Source organism: Larimichthys crocea, chromosome XXI (assembly GCF_000972845.2).
Source record: "Larimichthys crocea isolate SSNF chromosome XXI, L_crocea_2.0, whole genome shotgun sequence".
Taxonomy (NCBI): domain Eukaryota; kingdom Metazoa; phylum Chordata; class Actinopteri; family Sciaenidae; genus Larimichthys; species Larimichthys crocea.
In genome coordinates, this window is record NC_040031.1 from 19206617 (window position 1) to 19228517 (window position 21901).

The 21901-nt window shown below is 38.7% G+C and overlaps 1 protein-coding gene across 5 annotated transcripts in view; it reads left to right on the forward strand.

Moving 5' to 3' along the window:
- Positions 1 to 16470, forward strand: part of pclob (piccolo presynaptic cytomatrix protein b) — a 56233-nt gene extending 39763 nt beyond the window's left edge. For 2 of the 5 annotated variants that reach the window (XM_027272812.1, XM_027272815.1), the window contains 18 exons: positions 619 to 707; positions 813 to 888; positions 998 to 1123; positions 3382 to 3490; positions 3710 to 3777; positions 3876 to 4117; positions 4986 to 5033; positions 5125 to 5255; positions 6180 to 6206; positions 6643 to 6736; positions 7648 to 7719; positions 8082 to 8388; positions 8667 to 8861; positions 10959 to 11100; positions 11241 to 11299; positions 12073 to 12210; positions 12323 to 12468; positions 13487 to 16470. In XM_027272812.1, coding sequence (XP_027128613.1) covers positions 619 to 707; positions 813 to 888; positions 998 to 1123; positions 3382 to 3490; positions 3710 to 3777; positions 3876 to 4117; positions 4986 to 5033; positions 5125 to 5255; positions 6180 to 6206; positions 6643 to 6736; positions 7648 to 7719; positions 8082 to 8388; positions 8667 to 8861; positions 10959 to 11100; positions 11241 to 11299; positions 12073 to 12210; positions 12323 to 12468; positions 13487 to 13630 — 2213 coding nt within the window. In that variant the 3' untranslated portion in view covers positions 13631 to 16470. The remainder of the gene's footprint in view (positions 1 to 618; positions 708 to 812; positions 889 to 997; positions 1124 to 3381; positions 3491 to 3709; positions 3778 to 3875; positions 4118 to 4985; positions 5034 to 5124; positions 5256 to 6179; positions 6207 to 6642; positions 6737 to 7647; positions 7720 to 8081; positions 8389 to 8666; positions 8862 to 10958; positions 11101 to 11240; positions 11300 to 12072; positions 12211 to 12322; positions 12469 to 13486) is intronic. The other 3 variants (XM_027272814.1, XM_027272816.1, XM_027272813.1) reach the window with 2 other exon arrangements.
- The last annotated feature ends 5431 nt before the right edge of the window (positions 16471 to 21901 follow it).

Sequence of the window (21901 nt, forward strand, 5' to 3'; positions counted from 1 at the left end):
GTGGAAGGTAAGAATTTATAAACGGTGTAGATATGTCTCCCCCATCACTCCTCAATTTATATTCATAAATAAAAACTATAGTACAAACAATTGTTTGGAAAATGACTATATAAATAAGGTGTATAATTCTTATTGTTATTATTATTAGAATAAAAAAACACACAATGGGACATCTCCAACCCACATTGTTTGACTGAAATATTTGATATATGAAAATGTGAACAAACACTCACACTCAGACGGGGAGAATTGCATGCTATCAAAAGCATGCCAAACCTAAAATGCTCTTGAAATGTATTCATCCTTCATTCAGTGTTTGCGGTGATTATTTGATCTCACAGATGGTTTGTATAGGGTGGAACAGAGTTTATACTGTTTTGCTTTCACCTATCCAGTCAGGACAGATCTCCCTGCACAAATGCAGGGAGATCTCACGATGGATGGGTGATAAACATTGTGATACATACTAGAAACCTTTTTCAAAACTTGATTGCAAGATTGATCTCTGCTCAAATTCAGCTTAAGCTGATCTCAAGTTGTCATTGACATATGTAAAGCAGAGATTTATTAAGCTATCGGGGGTACATGTTTTTTTAACCACAACTTTTTCCTGTCTAGCCTACCACCTGAGGAGAGAGGATACGGATTGGTTTGATAAACCAAGAGAAGGGCATCCGCAGAGTGGAAATATGATAGACAGAAGACAGGTGAGGTCCAAGTCAACATTCAACTTCTGTAAAAAAACAATCTAGGAAAAATAAATAGGAAAACCATTTTTTTTCATGCTGTATATTTCTTACAATCTCTCCCAGATGAAACTGGTTCCTTATGCCTTCCCTAACACTCGTATCAAGCTTAAGAGAGACCTGAAGGACACCAGTGTGTCAGGTAAGGCAAACACAGAATACACACAGGCATATCATACAGTGATTATGCACACAATAATTTTCTTTCACAGCTTTTCTAATTAGGATTTGTATGTTTACTTTTTCCTCAGGAAATGGACTTGGGATCCGTGTGGTCGGTGGGAAGGAGATTCCAGGGAGTCGAGGAGAGATTGGAGCCTATATTGCCAAGGTTATCCCTGGTGGTGTGGCAGAGCAAACAGGAAAAGTTGTTGAAGGTAAGAGGAGAATGAGAAAAGAGTGTTGGTATTCATTAGTGTTTATGTCCCAGTAGGTTTTAAAATTTTTAGCTTTTGTTATAATTTTATTAACAAATACAATATTCATTTATTCCATTGGAATGGAAAGAAAAGTACAATACAAATATTGGAATAGGAATAGTGAGGAAAAAATCTACAATTTTCATCATCATTTACGTTCATCATTTACAAGAAAACATGCAGCATGTAGACCTTTTGAGGTCTACACCCTTGCTGACCTATCACAGCCTTTATCCACTAGCAGAGGGAGCATGTAGGGCCAGAAGGGTTGATTAGTTGAATGTGTTAGTCAAGTCTGCCTGACTCATTGATCCTTTATCTATCTGAGGTTTCTCTATGGACCCAACCACAGTTCTGAAATATCAGTAGCCTGTGCTATTGGTAAATCTGTGTCTGTGGTGCAATGGTAGCAAACAGATTTGTAACTGCAACCTTTTCTGTTCTACCCTTTTGTCTTGGATCTAAAATATTCTCTAAACTTTATACTACGAACACTCAATAGTAGTATGCAGTATTTTTATAATATGCTGCTGAAAATACACGTCCAGACCAAGCCACCACTGTAATAAAATATTTCAGAGAAGCCAAGAGAACTGATATAGTTGTTACTATAATGGTTGGGGTAGTATTAGAGCCATCCTTCCACTAACTGAGTATTGGAGGTGCATTCATTTGACTTTGCTTGAAGATACTTTACATGATAGGAAATATGACTTCTGAGGCCTGGGAGAATAATGGTGTAAATGGAAATCTTTAAACTATTATTAACATTAGAGCAGTGTATGCCTTCAGCAGAATCCTTGCATGAATCACTAAATCCCAGATGGAGATGTGAGAGGCTGCTGAAGCCTTCTGTGTTGTGGTCTGTCAAGTCTCATTCCCCAACACATCACATCCAAACACAGAAAAAGCCTGCTAACTCTCGCCACTGTTAGTCATTAGGCTATATTTAGCATCATTATAGACACACAAAACTGTCAAGGCAGGCATAGTCAAACACACATACACAATAATTAGTTTTATAAATATTTAAAAATCACTACTCCATTAGCACATTTACAATTATTGATTCTATAATTTTAGAAAATGCTATTGATTCCAATGCTTATTGTTTCTACAAAGAAGAGTCTGATTATTAATGGTAATTCTCTCAGTTTGTGGATATTTTTAGAACGAAATTGGTTCTAGTTTCTCTCTTCAATGGGAACTTCACTATAGGGACTACCATGACTTTGCTATTGCACAAGGGAAGGGTTGAAGGACAGATCATCTAATGTATTTCTTCTTCTATATCTGGTCTGATGTATTTCATTCATTTTTTCATAATTATTTATTGGAAATAATATGTTCAAATAGATTAAATTGGGTTCTCTTTTTTTATGGCATTGCTAGTTAATAATAAAGAAATAGGAATAGTGGCCAGGCTGGCAGTTTATTTTTTCGCATACATGCTGAACCGTAGCTCTGCAAATGTGATGTTTACGTCTCACTGAAAGAGAACGGCAGCAGAACATGCCTTCAGGTGTAATGAGAGATAAAGTGGGGGAGGATACAGTGAATTATATAGAGTGAGCATGAGCACTGCCTCATGCAGAAGCATTTGGAGTTATTAATTCAAGCCTTTATTGTCACAGCAGCTGATGAGTTGCTTCGTAAGCAGAAGTCTAATCTGAAGACCAGTTGTCAGTTGTGTAAGTGAGGCCTCATACATCTCTGGCCTTGGCTTGGAAGTTTGCGTTTGCTGTGCACTTTTTATATATTATACAATTACTATATACATTACATAAATGTGTTGTTTTGTCTTTTACTTCTGACATGCCATTCTTTGTTTGATTAAAAACAATTAAGATTGTGTGCAAAACTCTAGTTTGATGTTGTTGTGCTGTGTGTGTAAAGCTATATGCAATATTAAAGTTTAAAAAAAAGTGAATATATATATATATATATTTTTTTCCTTTTTTTAAAAACTTTTTTTAACTTTTAATATTGCATATAACATTTAGAATTATTAAGGTTATTAAAATGTTCCACTGGGTCTACTACAAATAAAAATCTTAATTAAATTATGCTATGTGAGCATAGGCTGCGTTATCCAAGTCATGTTTCATATGTAGATGGGGCAAAATTAATTTTTTACACGTAAAATAAAGTATTGTCTAGCAATTAATAACACCCTTTTCCTCTGGCTCTGCTTGCTTGCCTTTATCACACCACAGGAATGCAGGTGTTAGAGTGGAATGGAGTTCCTCTGACAGCAAAGACTTATGAAGAAGTCCAGTGCATCATGGGCCAGCCATGTGCAGAGGCGGAGCTCTGTGTGAGACTGTGAGTTACATCTGTCATTTACCCCTCTATCCCACCAAAAGTCCTACATGTTTAGTCCCTGTATGGTAACTCCACACCCATGTACACCTTCTCTTCCCCCTCCTTTCTCTTATCTTTATTCCGCACCCCTTAATCTGATAAATATCACTGTGTGACTGATTACTGCTAAGATACACTGGTTAATATTCCATCATAAATTTCCTGTATGGATCCAAACAGCGACCTTAATATGCTGTCTGACCCTGAGCACCCACAAGCCCTGGAGCACCATGTCCAGCTTAAGGCTGGTATGTACAAGGATTTGTTTATATGTCTGCATGCATGCATGTAACTGTGTACCTATTTTACATAATACAATGTTCATTACTAAACAAACTTGTCTTAGTAGGTGGGCAGCGTTCCCCTGGTGTGGACCCTAAGCAATTGGCTGCAGAGCTGCAGAAAGTGTCCCAGCAGCAGGCTCCTGGTGTAGCTGGCACAGGGGTTGTGCCAGGGGGTTTGGGGGTACTCTCTGCACTTGAGCGCTCTGCCCTCCTTCACTCTGGTACTGGATCAGCTGCCTCCAGTGGTGTGCCAAGCCCTGGCCAGCCTGCATCCCCAGCCATAAACAAGAAACAACGACACAAGGTAGTGGATCTGACTTGTTAGCATGCTTAGGGCTTGCTCTCACACACACTCTTTAGCTAGAAAGAGTTCAGTTAACAATGTAATGACCAGGGGAACTATAAATAGACAACAACCAGTCAGAAATTGCTATTTTCTGTATAATATAATTTGTATGAATAATACTGTCAACCTGCTTTAAGCTGCAGTCTGTAAAACCCTTTGTGGTATGCACCACCATTAGTATTACATCATACACTACAAAGGGGAGGTTGCATGTGAAGGTCAAATGGCGTGACTGTGTCCATCATAAAGTGACAGGCCAATTATAATGGAACAAGAAAACTGTGTGGTGCAGTGCATGACCCTGGGAGTGGGTTCCTTTACATGTGAAAGGAGCGATATACAGAAGTGCTTCATTATACACAAATGTGTAAATGCTTGATCCTTAAAAGGCACGTCACACTGAAAAAAAGAGTAATCATTCTGTAACACAAATGATATAAAATATGAAACCTGACTACTGTCAAATATATTTATATATTCTTTGAATTATCTAAAATAAAATATACAATTTTTATTAATGATGTAGCATCTCAAATAATTGATTTTCCTTCTTAAACTTCACCGGAGGACTTTTGCAGTCAATAACACGGCTCAGATAGTCAAATCTCTCCTGAGGCTCGTAGATCCAGTGAGAAATCTTTACTCTGCATCTTCTCTACAAGGAGAGCCCATTCATCTGTAAGCTGACAATATATATTTTAAGAGTGAAGTTAGAGCACCATTTACTGCAATCTAATCACAGGGTAATGGTTGAAGTCTTATATGAACTTTTCTTTGTGGGCCAGGTCTGTCAACCTTTGTATGCTTTTCCCCACTTTTTTCGTAGCCAACAGAAGTAATGAAGATTCCTCATCCCATCACTGGAGAAATTCAGGTAAAACACAAACAAGTAGGAGATATTTTTTTTTCAGCTGTCATCTAATCATTCTCACACAGCCTTCTTCCACTCTTTTTTTTTCTCTCAGCTCCAGATCAACTATGACAGGAACCTAGGAAACCTGATCGTCCATGTCCTGCAGGCTAGAAACCTGGCCCAGAGGGACAACGACGGCTACTCTGACCCTTTTGTCAAGGTCTACCTCTTACCTGGGAGAGGGTGAGCTCTGCATTTGTTTGAGTCTTTACAAATGTCTGGTCTGTGTCTCCCTTTCTGCTTCTGTGTCTGTCTTGTTTTCTCTCCTTGTATTTCTTTCTTTCTTTGTATTGACTGTGCTATATGGAACTGACTAACAGTTTGTATGAGAGAATGAGACTGGACATGATGACATGAGGCAGTCATTTGTAGTGTAATTTGATTCAGTCTCTATGAATCAATTCACGGGTGTTTTAGATGTTATACAAAGCTGTGAGAAGAGATCCCTTACCATACTGCAGCATTACAATAACCTAATTTTAGACAGCATACTCTACAGTATGCTGAATTCACAAGCTATGCCCACCTTTGACTGAAGCAAGTATTTTAGGTTTGTCCCTGAGTATTACGTCCTTAGGCTTATCCTGTCTGCTCCGCCATCTTTCCAAGACCCAGTGAATAGCTCGAGAAAGGATCAATACAGCCTTTATCTACTCTGTAACAGTATCTGCTTTTTGATAATGACCCCATCAGACCTGTTTATGAGATTATAAAGCCTCAACCGGCTGTATAGGTTAGAAAGGAAGGCTCCATAAGGGAGTATTTTTGTTCTCCTGCTGTTTCATTTGAGGAGCATTTCGAAATGTATTTGTCTGACATTAGTCGTAGAGGGCAGAGCCACAGTATCTCAACAATAGCTCAGAATAATGAATTAGTCATTCACCCATGAGCTAGTTGTAATCATCGTGAGGTTTTTGCGTCTTGCGTCACATACATTGCTTGGGCACAAAAACAGTGATACACCCTGCAGAAAATATTGATTGCCTCAGCTCTCTATCCTTTACTGCCTTTTATTTAAGCTCTCTGGGCTTCTCTGACTGTTTTTTGTGTTTTTGCTTTTCTTGTTTGTGATATCTGCCCTCCTCTTCCTCTTCTGGACTCCCTCAGCCAAGTCATGGTTGTCCAGAATGCAAGGTAGTGTGGTGCTGATCTTTGCTTTTAGTTGGTGTTACGTTTTTTTTCCTTTATGTAAATTATGTCTGGTGGTTTTCCATCCTTTTGTTGTGGCCTTTGTTGTTTGTCCAATTTTCTGCTCTATTTCATGGTGTTTAAAAAAAAAACTCCTGTCATTGCTTTCTCTCCCCATGCCTCACACTTTTAACTCTCTTCAGCTTATATGAAGTAATTTGTGATTTTGTCAAAGCACTTTAGTCAAAGTAGAAAGAATTTAAAAGGAATACGTATGTTTGGATTTCTTTCTGACGTCTCTACAACAGGAGATTGACTATTTTATAAACATCTATTCTGTCTACAGTTAATGACTATGTCACAGTTTGATGAATGTTTGCAGGGAAGAGAAATTTGAATTTATTACTGACAACCAATCATTCTTAATATCATGACTTATCAGTGCTGATAACAAGAGAAGAACCAGGTATGCCCAGAAGACCATGAACCCAGAATGGAACCAGACTGTCATCTACAAGAACATTCACTTGGAGCAGGTACTGTACTGTAGAATGACACTGACACACACGTATACACGCAAACTTTCACTCTGTCTTGCTTGTGCAGTTACTGTATGTGCTGTGGGTACTTTGGGTGAAGTGGATGTCTTATTAGGATTCTGTCCTCATGTCTTGTCCCCAAGGCTGTTTTCACCATCCCTGTGCAACCTCTTATCAGCACTCCCAAGACTCAAGTTAACAACCATCATTTCCGCTCTCACACAGTCTGAACACAGACAGCCTAACTGCGTGTCATTTTAACAAAAGGAGTGATAGAAACTTGGTTATCGTGTGCCAGTGTGCTTGTCTGTCACTCTGTTACTGTGTATATGGGCGTGTGTGTTCTTGGGTGTCTGTGTTTGTTCAGAGCATGTGTTGTTTAGAAGAGACACTACCCAGACAGTAATTACAACTGTGAGAGATGAGTGCAGATGCGGTAGCTTTAGTGGTCAGAGAATAGAGGCCTTCTGTGAAGGCAGAGGATTCATTGGCTCCTCTGAGGCTGCCTTCTGTTAATCACGTCTCATTGCTGCCTTAGAATTGCTGCAGCATCGCTCATTCGCCCACTCCCCCCCTGAGATATATCTCCTCCCACATGTCCCTATACATACATAGACTTTCGCAGATACATGCACACATGCATGACGATATATTGGAACAAACCAGACTATCTAATCTAACTCCCCATTTCCTTCCTTGTTGATTACAATAAATGACCTTCTGAGTACTGTGGGTTTTGCGTTCATTCATGCATTGCACATGCAGTGTGCTGCCTGAGCTGCTATATTTCATGCTTCCTCCAGGCGCATTCACACATACACATTTTCTCCCACATACATACATATGAACACAAGATCTGTCATTCTAATCTGTGCCCCTCTTTCCACTCTTTCACTCTTTCCATCCAGTTAAAGAAAAAGACGCTGGAGGTCACAGTGTGGGACTATGACAGATCCTCTTCCAATGACTTCCTTGGAGAAGTGAGTGCTTTTGGAATCTGAGTCCAATGTCTGAAAATGTCAACTGCATTTAGTATTTCCTAATACTAAAGGTTTCTGCTGTTTTTTTTTCTGATGGGACAGCTTTTCTGAAAACAACCTAATGACATTACTCTTATCTCTCCTCTCATGAAGTCTGAAGCTTAATGCCTACACATTTGTAGAGTGAACTTTGTTATTTATCTTCCAAATGCAGCATGTGTTACATCTCTTTAGAAAAACAGATAAATTTTTATTCTTATTCTTATCTACCTTGATACATTCCTCTCTTTGTTCAGTGAGTCTTTTTCTTGGTTTTAGGGTTTTCTTTCTTTCTCTCAATATCACTGTTAATTGTGTCTCAGGTGCTGATTGACTTATCAAACACAGCCCAGCTAGACAACACTCCTCGCTGGCTGCCTTTGAAGGAACAGAGTGAGAGCATTGAGCACAGCAGAGCCCACCATGCTGCTCAAGGCCCACCAGGGTCCGGGTCAGGTCTGGGTCATAGTCAGATACATGGCCAAGGCTATATGTCAGTGCCCGGGATGGGGCCTGGGCATGGTATGGGACAGGGTCAAATGTCAGGACAGGGAGATGGGAGTCATGATTCACCTAAAAACTCTGTAATCAAGAGCAGAAGCCACGGAATCTTCCCTGATCCGGCCAAAGGTAAAAGAACATACTGTACACATACTCAGTTTACATAATTTCTATGAATCACTTCTTTCTATATCACTATTATTCTAATCATGACCTTGATTATTATTATTATTAGCAGGTTTTTTGTTTTTTGTAGTTTGCGACAAGGTGGCCCCTCGTTTTTTATAGAACTAGAGGCTGTTATTACAGGAGCATAAATTAATACTGTTGGATACTGTGTGAATTATTTCAATTTACATCTCATGTCTCTTGTTCCACCTTAACCCTCTTGTACCACCTTCCTCCAGACATGCAGATGTTGCCTTTGGAAAAGTCACACAGCAGCCCAGGCAGCTCCAAATCTTCCTCTGATGGTCAACTGCGCTCCCATGGCCCCTCCAGAAGCCAAAGCAAGAGCAGCGTCACTCAGGCCCACCTTGAGGATGCTGGGATAGCCATTGCTGCCGCTGAGGCTGCCGTGCAACAATCCCGCCTGCAACCAAGTAAATCCCACCCCTTCCCATGATACATTTCCTGTGACATGCTTCCTTTTTCCTGTGCATGTGAGGTTTGTTGAGATTGTTTAAAGAAATCCTGAATTGCTTTGTGTTTACCTCCTTTACATTTAACCTTAATCGTCTGCTCTCCTCGTCTTAATTTAAATCTTAAAGGGCAAAGTCATTTGTTTTGATTAATAATCCTGGTTAAATTTCTGCCTCCTCCAAGCAAGATCAATCTTATTAATACAGTCACAAAATAAAATATGAGGCAGATGAAAGAGACAAACACCTGAGATATATCAATATACATCGCATTCAGTACACTAAATATTTTAATATAGTATTTCACATTTTCTGTTGTCTGTTTAAATGTTTTTGCTGCCATTTGGGTATCTTAAGTAGGACATAAAGTCGATGTTACTATGAGTTATTAAAGCAGAACAGTTTAACAACTTAAAACAAAACTAAGCAATAAATATATTTCATAATCTCCAAAATAAGAGCCCCAGATCCTTCTGTTTCTACATGAATTTTGCATGTGCCAATCCCAAGCATATGGTTTCTACAGAACTAGTGTGGAGATCCAACCCCAATATAGAAACCAAACCGGGATGGCAATCCCACACGTCTGTCATACTAACATGATATAAACACTATCCATTCATGTTTATGCCTAATTTTTAGTGTGATGTCCTCAAAATGAAGAACTATGTTGTCATCCCTTCCTGAGATAAGTTAGCTCAGTGTCAGAGCTATTTAAGCATGCAGTTGCAGCTTCCTTGGCTACTGTTCCCCAGCCACCGAGGACTTTGTGATGCTGCACTCTGTTGCTCTCTGTGCATGTGTATGCCATATGAATGAACCCTAAAAAAAGTCACAAAAAACACACACAGACACACACACATTTATGGCACAAAGACTCCCCTCCCTACCCAATCCTCTCCCAAACCCACCACCTAAAACAAAGGGGACACAAAGGCTGTGAGGCTCAACCAGTCAAACCAGGAAACACAGACACATCAAGATGTTCAAAAGTCACCAGGAGGCTCACTCTGCACTCATCGGCCAATGAGAGTAAAGCGGTCACCTAACCGTGAGAGGAAGTGTCAAGGGAAGGTGAGGCAACATAGGAAAAATGTACTGATAAATATGATTAACTACAATACAATTTAACTAAAAAAAAAGAAGAAGAAAAATAGATAAACAAATTAAGTCATATAACTAAATGTGTGAATAACTGAAGCAAATTAATTCTGATTAAATTTTCATGATTGTAAGTCTGAATATATGCAAGTATGCATGTGTGTTTTTTTATTAGTTTGTTTGTTTGTTTTTTTTTTGTTTTTTTTGTTTTGATATAATTGTAATTATGGTGGAACTCCCAGCCATTGACCTTAAATCATAAATTTTGTTTCACATATTATCTAACTCAACCATGAAGGCAAAAAAATAAAAAATATCCACCATTATTCTAGACAAAAACACACTCTGAACTAAGTTCCCCTTTCATAAAGTATGAGTATAACTCAACAGCAGCCAGGAGACAAGAACAAATTATTAAATATATGAAAGTACATATTGCCTCATACTCAATTAATTTTCATGTGTGAATTAAACTTATTTTCTAGTGAAGGGATTTGCTGTGGCCTTTATGAGTTAACTGAGGTTACACACTGCACAACTAAATGCAAGGACAGGATATCATCTTCATTAATCTGTTCCTCCCCTGATATGCCGTTATGTGATGCTCAGTCAATCTTATGTGTTATATGAGAGACAGCGACACTGTCAGTGATTGATAGCTGGGGATGTGAAGTAATTCACCGTATCTGTTGGACATGCATGCATGATAAAAGCTGAGTTAGTGAAGACTGTCTGTGTTTGTTGAAGCATATATATAATTTCTGCAAAGATAGATAGATAGATAGATAGATAGATAGACAGATAGATAGATAGATAGATAGATAGATAGATAGATAGATAGATAGATAGATAGATAGATAGATAGATAGATAGATAGATAGATAGATAGATAGATAGATAGATAGATAGATAGATAATGCTCAACATCACCATCACGTTTATTCTTGCCACCCTCAGGACCAGGACACCGACTGGGTGATGTCTCAGGGTCAGTGGTTCTGTCTGCCCCGAGTCTTGTAGGAGACGCCTATGGAGGTCTGGATGGGGAAGAGGGGGCGGGCACTGGAGTGGACAGTGCCATTTTTCAAGTGCCACGCATGTAAGACCATTAGTGGAATTTTTATTTTTTAGAACAGTGTGCATCTGCTGAGTATTGCACTGTCATTCAATATGTCTAATGATGTCACATGGTCTTGTGAATAAAGCAGCGCTCATTATGTTGTTGTTGTTTTCTCACAGTGGTAAGACTGTTCCCAACGGCACTGACAAAAACCAACTAGGGACTCCGGAAAATGAAGGCAAGTTCCAGAAATGTCTTCAGTTTACAGTAAAAGCAAATCTTGAGTCTGTGGACGTAAGACACATGATTTCTGATGGGTTTTTTTATTGTAGGTCTCCATCTGCTGGATATTTTGTATAATAACACTATTTATTTTCGTTTACACATTTAACCACCTTTTAAACTGTTTTCATAATGGCCAATGAATTGTGGTGTCAAATGTTTCAGTCAAGTGCTTATTGTCAATTAATGACCAAACCTAATGACTTAATGCATGGCTTGGGATGGTGGAAGAGAAGTGGATGTTACACAATCCTACCCACTGTCATAACTATATCTACGCTTCATGTAGCTCAGGTGTCATGATGCCTCCCTTCCATCTCTAGTTTCAATTTGTAACAAAGAGCCCAAGGTCATCTTAGGCTGTAGCCTAGCAGCTGTTACACAAATGAGGGTCAGGGGGTCATTTCCATGGTGCCTGACGACTCATTTAACACATTTAACTCAGCCTGTCCAAACCATTACACTTCAGTAAGACACGCGACAGTTGACAAGACATGCGCAAAACTGCAGAGATGTTCCCTGACCTGGTTTCATTCTGCTATTAGCTATATATTATTGTCAAAAGTAGATAATCTTTTGTGACACTCGGTGAAAACACTGTACTTAAAGCAATATACCTGCGGTACTTAGAGCAGGGTTCAGTCAGAGCTATCCAAATATAGAAACATAGACATATTTATTCTAAAACGTACTTCTAAAAATACACCTCTCTGTCATTGTTGTGTTTAGGTGGTAAAACACAAGTAATGGGGGAGATCAAGGTCGCTCTCAAGAAGGAGGTGAAGACAGAAGGGGACCAACTGGTCTTGGAGATCCTTCAATGCAGGAACATCACTTACAAGTTCAAGAGCCCAGACCACCTACCAGGTCTGGAAGTACTTTGTATTTGTGAACATGCATGAGTATATAGGTGTGTGTTTTTATTAACTTTGAAATAGTTTGCTAATCCATGTCCATCATGTATCAAATTTGCCTTCAGACCTGTATGTGAAGTTGTATGTGGTGAATGTAGCCACTCAGAAGAGGATCATCAAGAAGAAAACCAGAATTTGTCGACATGACAGAGAACCCTCTTTCAATGAGACCTTCAGATTCCCCCTCAACCCAACTGGACATTCCATTCAGGTACAGTACGACAGGCACCCAAATAAGACAGTTAGCTGGATAGCTATGGATCTGGTTCTATCCACCTGTCAAACATGATGTTCTTGGGTGTCGATTAGCTCAGTTGGTAGAGCATCTGCCCCATGTACGAAGGCTGAGCAGTGGTTCAAATCCGACCTGTGACCTGTCCAAAATAATGCTTGAAAAGGCCATAAGAATAAAAAAAAGAAAAAAACATGCATGTGTTAAACAATACTACTTCACATTTAATACACTTTTTACATATTTAATTGGCCTGATAATCATACAAAATAAATTCCATGTATAGTTTTGTAGAAATCTGTGGCGAGTTCTTTCAAATATTCCAATTCAGTTCATATCTCTATTTAGCTTTATATATATATATTTTTTTGACAGACACAGAAACTCCCATAAATCTCTAGAATGATCCATTACTGCTAATTAAAACACAAGGCTTATAATGTCTGGCAAAACAAGTCCTAAAACTTATTTTGGGTTTTATAAACTGCTTTTCTGCATCATGTAGCAGCTGGGAGATTAAGCCACCTTCTGGAAGGTTGCAGGATATGAACATCTAAAAGTCTGGTCGTATCTATAAAAGGTTAATTCTACACAAACAGTTGTAGCTTAATAAATACTGACAAATCTTACAATCCCATGCACACTGACTCCTGTTTTAGCCAAAAGCCTAAAGAAAAATGAATGGAAACAATGTAACAGATATTAAAACATGTATTTATAGTCTTATTTTTATTTTAGGATAATAATATGTCTATATTCAGTCCCGATTTAAAGGGTAGACTTTCTTATGTATTCCTAGATACATATGCGTCGATCAATAGATCAGACTTGTTGTCTTCTAACCACTTTGCTAAATGGCCTTTGCATTATTCATGCTTGATAACATGCTTTTACCCATGCAGTTTTCCATCTGGAACTGGTGCATGAGCTAAACACTAACACTCAACAACAGAATAAGCCATGACACAGCTGTTTTCTCTCTCCAATGTATTTCTAGTTGTTCCTGGTGTCTAATGGAGGCAAGTTCATGAAGAAGACCCTGATAGGGGAAGCCTACATCTGGCTGGATAAAGTGGACATGAGGAAGAGAGTGGTCAGCTGGCACAAGTTGTTTGTCAGCTCCACTCAAACCAACCCGTGAGCACCACACCAAAAAGAGATGGCGATGCGATAGATCAACAAAAGGTGAAGCTAGAATGTACTAGTTCATAGATCTGATTTGGAAAAAAAAAATGAATAAGAGAAAAAAAAATCAAGAAGAGGAAGAAAAAAAAAAGATCCATTTCCAATTCCTCCATTCATTTTTTACTTCCTCAGTTCATAAGTTAAAAAGAAGGGGGGAATTATGTGCTAATACCATAACAACTGTATCAGTCCAACACTGCCAGCACACATGTCCACCTCCTCCCATGTCGAGTCTCCGCTGGCTGTGGACTTTGCTTGTAGGATGCAAACATGCAAACACCACAGCAGACACTGAAACAGACTTAGCAGCAATATGGCTTTGAGAGCAGCGACGTCTTTCTTACCATAGATCCAATTCCATGATCAACATGAGACTTTGTTGTTTTTGGTGCTGTGCAACTAATCTAACATATCTATCAGAGTGAAAGATGAAAAAAATAAAAAAATAAAAAATAAGGTGAATCTGACTTTGATCACAGAATCCTCAGCTGAATTAGCATTGTGTTTTCTTCATATGGGAGTCATCATTGTAATGCCCAAATGATGGTTGTGATGTGTGTGGACATCAGTGGTCTTGAAATATCTAATGAAGGAATGCGTAATGTTTTTTTTTTTTTTGTATGATAACCTTTTCAGTTTCATGTATAAAGAAAAAAACTAAAACAAAGCCTATGAAGAAGAAAGTCAGACAGTTGACTTTTGCTATGAGATGAAGATAAATTGTACAGCACTTCAGATTGTAGATATCACACATGAAGATTACAGAGCATATCAGAAAATCACATTATACAGTGTGATATTTATATAATATACAAAGATATCAGATGCAGAATATATCTAAATACAATATACAGTATAAGAGTTCTCTTGTCACTATATATGAAATCAAATATAGACATATGATCTCTGTTAGATTGAGACTGTGGGTGGTGCACTGACAATCCAGTAAGCTTATTTGGTCTATGGTGTAGGCAGTCTAAATAGCTGTTATGTGAATGTGGACCTATGTGAGCTCTAGGATGTTCATGAAAAATAGCTCCTTTGGTCCTCTGAATACACTGATGCACCACTAGATATTCAACAGGGCTGTGATAGATTTATTGAACGTCAACATCCAGTGACAGATTGCTATTTCACTGGCATGCTGATGAGTAGGGCAGGTTAGAATGACAATAAAATGCATAAACAGCATCTTGTGTTCTGAAGTCCAAAACACATGCTGTGTTGAATGTTACAAGCCAACTGAAGAGGATTGCAAGAGTTTATCATATCTGTGTCATGTGTACAACATTTTACTTCAAGGCTGTTGTAGTTGCTCGGAGTATGCTAATATTTCTTTTTTTGTGTGTGTGTGTAGCCCATCATGTAATTACACTGTTGGAATGGACATGTAATTCACACAAGCTGTGTCAAAACCATACGTAGATCTGCAACTGTCATTACTTCCATATGACAGATCTGCTTTCTGTGTATTAGTAAAGCACCCCTGGCCTGAGTTTTACCTAAAAATAATGTCAAAATGGAAATAACAACAATAACAATAACAATAATTCTTACCAGTCAAATGTCAAGGTTCCTCTGTGTGTCTGGCTGTGCTGTAAAACTAACTATGCTGTTTTGTGTCAGTGACTCCTGTTGCAACACAGTGAACCAGCCTTTCACTGCCTGTGACCAAAACACTCACTCAGGCCCACTCAGTCATATTTAAGGCAGAAGAACACATGGGGGCCAAGTCTTGGTACTAATGTGGAGCAGGTGAACCCATATACTCATCTATGTTTTGCCACCATATCTGCAGAATAAAAAAAAAGCACTATTGAGTAACAGTCAGAACTACTGTCAGTGTGTTTAGGCATATCACAGGGCTGATGCAATTTTTGTAAGAATTAAATATGACAAAGGAAACGACAAACACACTTAGAACAAGATGTCATTTAAATCTTATAGCAAAGGATAACAAAAAGAGAATATAAATGAGGAAAGGAACATGGTTGACTTTTCAGATAATTATTTTGCTGTGCCAATCTTGATTTTTTATTTTATTTTCAGACCCATTGGTTCTTAATTCTATGCAACATAGATGTGTTTGAATGCATTTGTTATTTTGGAACTAAATGTTATTTATGTGAACACATGGTCTAAAATTATGTCTTATAGTAAATATAACTTTAATTTGTATATCATTGAGATAAAATATTAACTATATTGATTTTTTAAAAATGATTTTAATATAAATTGATGTTAACGGCTGTTAACATCTACATGGAGCTTGTGCACTTTATTATTGCATTGTTAATTTCCTTGTCTCGTTTTAACTGTCATAACATGCAAGATTATGTGTTTTGTGTTTCTGCACTGAAATGAACTGAATCATGGTGTATGTGGTGGCAGAAAATATTGTGGTGTACATTTTGTATTTATGTGGCAAAAGAAAAACATGCAGACACGTTGGGGTTCCTAAACAAAATGCACAATCTAGGGAGAAATTACCTTATTACATCATGGTCATAGTCTTCTTAACAGTCTGTGTACAAAGTACAGTAAATAAGACATATTCCCTCAATGCTCAGTCATGACTGTTTAACCCCTCGTGTTTCATTAGACTTCCCTCAAGCTAAATACTGTCTGTTCATATCAGCTGTTGCCTGTAATTGTGAAACCATCCATTTGTTGTTGTTATGAGGGGTGTGAATGTGACTCAAGTCGTTTGACATGTGTACATAAAGTGTTTATTTTCTACAAAGATTGAATGTTTATATTGTCCGAAGTTTGAGCATGTGAGTGTTGAAAAAAAAATGGAAAAAAAAAATCACAAAAGACTTATTGTACAGCACTGCGTGTCTATAGTTGTATAAGGGGAGTTGACTGTGTAATCAAAACATGTGCTGTCAACCAATGACTATCTGTGCAACAACGTCCCGTATACGGCTGAAACAACACAAAGGGAAAAAAAATCTATTCAACTTCAATAGTTGTCTGAGACTTTATGTTTTGGATGTTGCATGTTTTGTTGATGGTTTGTCAGTATATTTTGCCTACAGATTATGTTTAAAAAGAGACAATATGTATAGATTTATCTGTATGCTGACTGTAAAGAAATATGCTTGTAAAATTGTCTTGTTTTTCACTCTGTGTAAAAACAAAGAAACTAATGTTATGGTTTTGTGGTTGTACACAGGATGTGTTGAGATATTATGCAAATTGTGCTGTAAAAAATCAGCTGTTTCCCCTCAGTCTAAAGAATAAATATTAAGAAGAGCTATATTGCACATGCAGAGTTGAGCATTGTTTCTTCCTACACAAGGACTAAGTTGCTTGTTCAGTGATTATAGGTGACAGTTGAACAGACGATATGATTTATCATAGTAGGAAAAATATCAAAGCAGTCTGGACTGTTTGCTCCAGTGTAATTCTTGATGCTGCCACTAGATGGTGCCAAAGCAATGCGCATAGTGACTTTTTTTTTTTTTTTTACATTTTAATCATCATTTATTTATTAGGCCTGGTCAAGGGTGAGTATATTTAAATCTTCATTGACTCTGCCCTCTTACATTTACATTTAGTCATTTAGCAGATACTTTTATCCAAAGCTTACCAACGGGTGGCAAAGCCATGCGTCGTCCATTGGAGGTAGCATATGCCTGTATAAGGGCCTTCAAGTAGGTAGGTACAGTACCGGAGACAACTTTGTAGGCAAGCATTAGCGATTTGAATTTAATGCAACAGGTAGCCAGTGGAGGTAGATGAGCAGCCGGGTGACATGTGATCTTCTGATCATCTGAAGGGGTTTCACTGTGCAATTCACTGTGTAATCTAGTCTTGAGATGATCACAATTTCTCACCACCCTGGTGGGGGCAAGATACAGGGAGTCAATTTTGATGTTGATGTCATGGTGTATTGTAGGTTTAGCTGGGAGGACCAGACGTTCAGTTTTTGTCACTCACCTGAGGTGTACACAATATTAAAAATCGAAATATTAATATGTGGCAGACCTAGCCTAGTTGCTAGTTATGCTTGATTTGTTCTGATTTATTCTCAGTAATATGGTATGGGAATTGTTTGTCTTTGTAATTATGACCAATTTTCTCTTCATCAACATATCTGTCAGCTTTAGCTAAGAGGTTCAAAGATGAAAAGACTAAAGATTCTGTGTCTAGCATACTTTGCCTTTACTTTTATTGCGTTTGAAGTCAGAGCTTTTACTGCTGTTAAGTAGAACCTGAAACAAAGTTGTCAGACTTCATTTTACAGCCACATACCGAGGCTTGGTCCTGCCTTTGATGCTTTGAAATGTAACAACATAGCCAAACTGCGACTGGGCTGCTGGACTGTTGTACAGAGAAGCTTATAAAAGACGTGGATGGTTTCAGAGCAAATAAAATAACATTAATGATATTATTTATTTAATTTTATTTTACTGAGGAATATCAACAAAACTTTCGAATTGTTTTCACACATCAATGACGTCTTTGTGATGTGCATAAAACAGCATGAAATACCTCAATGGATTGTTCAGCAACATGTACAAACCACAATTGGGTTTATGCAAGCCCACTTTAAAATCCTTGAATAATCCCTTATATAACAATCCCAATTCCCTAAATATGATCAAATATATCAACCTGTTAAACATAAAGTTGCATGCTGGTAGGATGCCAATGGGAATTTGTTTGCATTGCAGTACAAAGTTCTTTAGTGACCTTTGTCAGTACTGAAGCTCCTGTCCATGTATAAGTCAATCTAAAATATTGGATTTCATTAAGGGCTGGCTAGAAATAAATAATAAATTGAATTGGAATAGGAACATAATTCATAATACATAGCATCTTAAAAACATCACAAAATGTATTTATAATCCCTTCATGAGTCAACCAGAAGAGCAGCACATTGCACAGAAAAAGGGACCCTTGCAGGAGCCAGATCTGGGAGGGAAGCATGGCAGTGAGCATCTAGTGGCCTGGCACTGGGGCTTAGCCAGGTGAAGCCCAAAAATAGTACAGAGGTCACTGACGTAGTCAAAAATCTCTGCTATGACAAGGGGCTAGGTGTGGATGAGATTTACCCTGAGATGGTGAAGTCGAGGACATTGTTGCCTCTTCAGTATTCTGTGGACATGGAGTATAGTACCCATGGAGTGGAAGACCAGGGTCTCGGAGTATCACTCTGCTTACCCTCATTGAAAGTTTATTCCAGGGTGCTGAAAAGTAAGCTCTGACCAGGTGCCAAACTTCAGTTTCAGGAGGAGCATTGCAAATTACAGCCTGGCCATGGAACAGTGGACCAGTTCTTTAACCTTGGTAGTTGAGTTACTGGGGGAGTCTGACCATATAACCTACATGAGTTTACTCTTACAACCGTGTCCCCAGTGAGATCCTGTGGGAGCATGGGGTGCTGGAGCCACTGCTATAGGCCATTCAGTACTTGTAAAAGCAAAGTGAGAGCTGTGTCCATATTCTCTGCACAAAGTCAAACACATTTTAAGGGACACTGCCAAGGTTGACCCTTGTCTCCAATCCTGTTAATAATATTCATGGACAGGATCTCAAGGCACAGCTGGGTTGAAGATAATGGTCGTGGATTGCTCACTCTGGGTTGGGAGTGAGTTGCTACCACAAACGAAGGAATTTAAATATATCTTAGAATCTAATTCACACGTTATGGTAAAATGGTGCATGTGATGGGAGTACAGTAGAGCCACTGTACCTTTGCGTCAAAAGGAGACAGCTGAGGTGATAAGGATGCCTTCTGTGTGCCCTCTTGGCTTCCTTTAGTAAATGCTCTACTCGTTGGTTTTAATAATTTAAACCAGCTGAATCAGCCAAAAAATCCTCCAAAGGAAGGCGCCCAGTGGGCATCCTTATCACATGTCTAAACCACCTCAACTGGCTCCTTTCAAAACGAAAGTGCAACAACTCTACTCTGAGCTCCCCCCAGATGTATGAGCACCTGGTTTATGGCCAGGATGGACTCTGTATTGCTCCCCTGGATCTGAGGCAGAGCTCCTCCAGGTCCTCCGAGTGCTTGGAGTAAGGAGATCTGAAATCCTTTTTTAATAGCTTTATCAAAATAAACATTTAGTTTATTGAATTGATGTAATTAATTCTACCTAACCAACAATGATGAAGTTTATAGTAACAGTCATGCCTACAGTTTTATTAATTTTATTTTATTGCTTGTTTTACTATTATTATGCCCCAGTATATGTAACTGGTTTAATCAATTGATTCTTGCGATTTTATTGAATTACCTCCAGATGGCAGTATCCTCTTTCAAATAAACTCAACTATCACAGTATAACTGATGTTTACCCAGCAGTGCTTTTACAAATTATTACGTTAACATTATTACCAAAGATGCCGATGTCTACAGGTGGTTCAATCTCCTGAAGCCGGGATTAGCCTGTTAGGCTGATGTTTAAAAGGGGTTGGTGCTTATTCATTCTATATTCTTAAAATATAGTTATGTTTATATTACTTGGGAATAACCATTGGAGTAAAATCTTTACATAAGTGAAATTAATATCATAATAGTTGGTAATCTGAGTCGGGTAACCATGCGGGCTATGGATTATATTGGTGTTGTCAGGTGTCTCAGGCATTAGACAGAAATACACTGTCTTCACAGGTCTGTCTGACAGATGCTATTAGTTTTTATTGTGGTCTTTTACTAATATCCATTTCTCTATCACACTATATGTAAGGAGATTTGTAGCAGCCCAGGCATTAGTCTGACACCTCTTCCTCTTTGGGATGCTGTGTGAGATGTTCCCAATTAATTGAAAGAAAAGTACTGAATGGGGATGTCTGCAAAGGAAGCCTCCACCATTCCATCCTCTCTATGCTGCTCTCTGCTATTATGCTATCATGTTCCTCCACCCCACACAACCTCTCCAGTTCTCACCATTCACTTACTTTTCTCTATCCCATGAGCAGGTGAATCAGTTCCTCTGCTGGGGGAAATGAGTATGAGAAACGTATACTGAGAGAGAATGCAGAGAGGCTGATGTGTCAGGGGGTGGAAGGGGGGGCAAAGGGATGAGGATTGTGGAGAAACTGAGGAGGGAAGAGCAACAGTGCAGTAGAGTGAGAGCAGGGGGAGAGTTGTGGATGGGAGAGACAAAGATAGAGAGGGAGGGTGGGGGGGCGGGGGGGGGGGGGAAGAGGGGAGGGTGAGAGGACACTAGAGATGGTGTGTGGTTGCCAAGCAACGATTGATAACCAAATCCCCAAGCATCCTGCTTGTGCTGCCCTGCCCTCCCTCCAGGCCTGAATTAAACACACACACACACACACACACACACACACACACACACACACACACACACACACACACACACACACACACACACTAACAGAGGGCTTATGTTCTTGCGTTGTTATTCAATTATTCAATAAATTCAAAAAAAGTGTTGATGCTCTCTTAATTTAAACTGATGACACAAACTGATTTTTGACACTGCAATGACACAGACAACTGTATATACTTAATGTATTCTATAATTTATACATTAATGTTAGGAGGCGAAGCACATAGCTGCAAATTCAATCTCATGACACCGGTATGATTGATGGCACTGAGATTTATTGGGCTTTTACTGTTACTTTGCTCATAAGGTTTTTCACTATATGTGTGGAATCAATAGGTCTGTCACTCTACCGTCGCACTGATTCCCAAGTGGGACAGTTTCTCTGCTTGCTGCCACTCATGCTACTAGTATGACTTATAGCAAGTGGCAGAGATTGTGCTATCAAAGCCAGTAAATTCTCCCAGCCTCTCCAGGTTGTAGGAACTGAAAGGTTGTAGGGCATTTTAAAGAGCCAACCCTGCATCTGTATTCAGTGTGCGTGCTCTCATGTGTGTGGTACCTGTAGTCAAGTCACATTTCTCTTAGCAGGTGTTTCTTTATAGGTTTTTACTCCAAATATGGAATGCTTTACACTTTGAGGTAAGGAAAAACATGATTTGCTTTTGATGTTTTCAAGATGCAAACAAATATCACAACTTTTTTCTTTTTTTTTTAATATCACAGATTGTTATAATTTATAACACTACATTGGTAGTAATATTATAATATACAAAAATAGCCTTAAAATGTATAAGGTCAAGTCTACAGAGTATTGCAAGAGAAAAAGAGCATATGTGATTTTTCTTTTGCTAGATTGAAAAGGAGGGGGGGCAACAGAGAGAGAGAGAGGGAGAGAGAGAGGGGGAGAGAGAGAGAGAGGG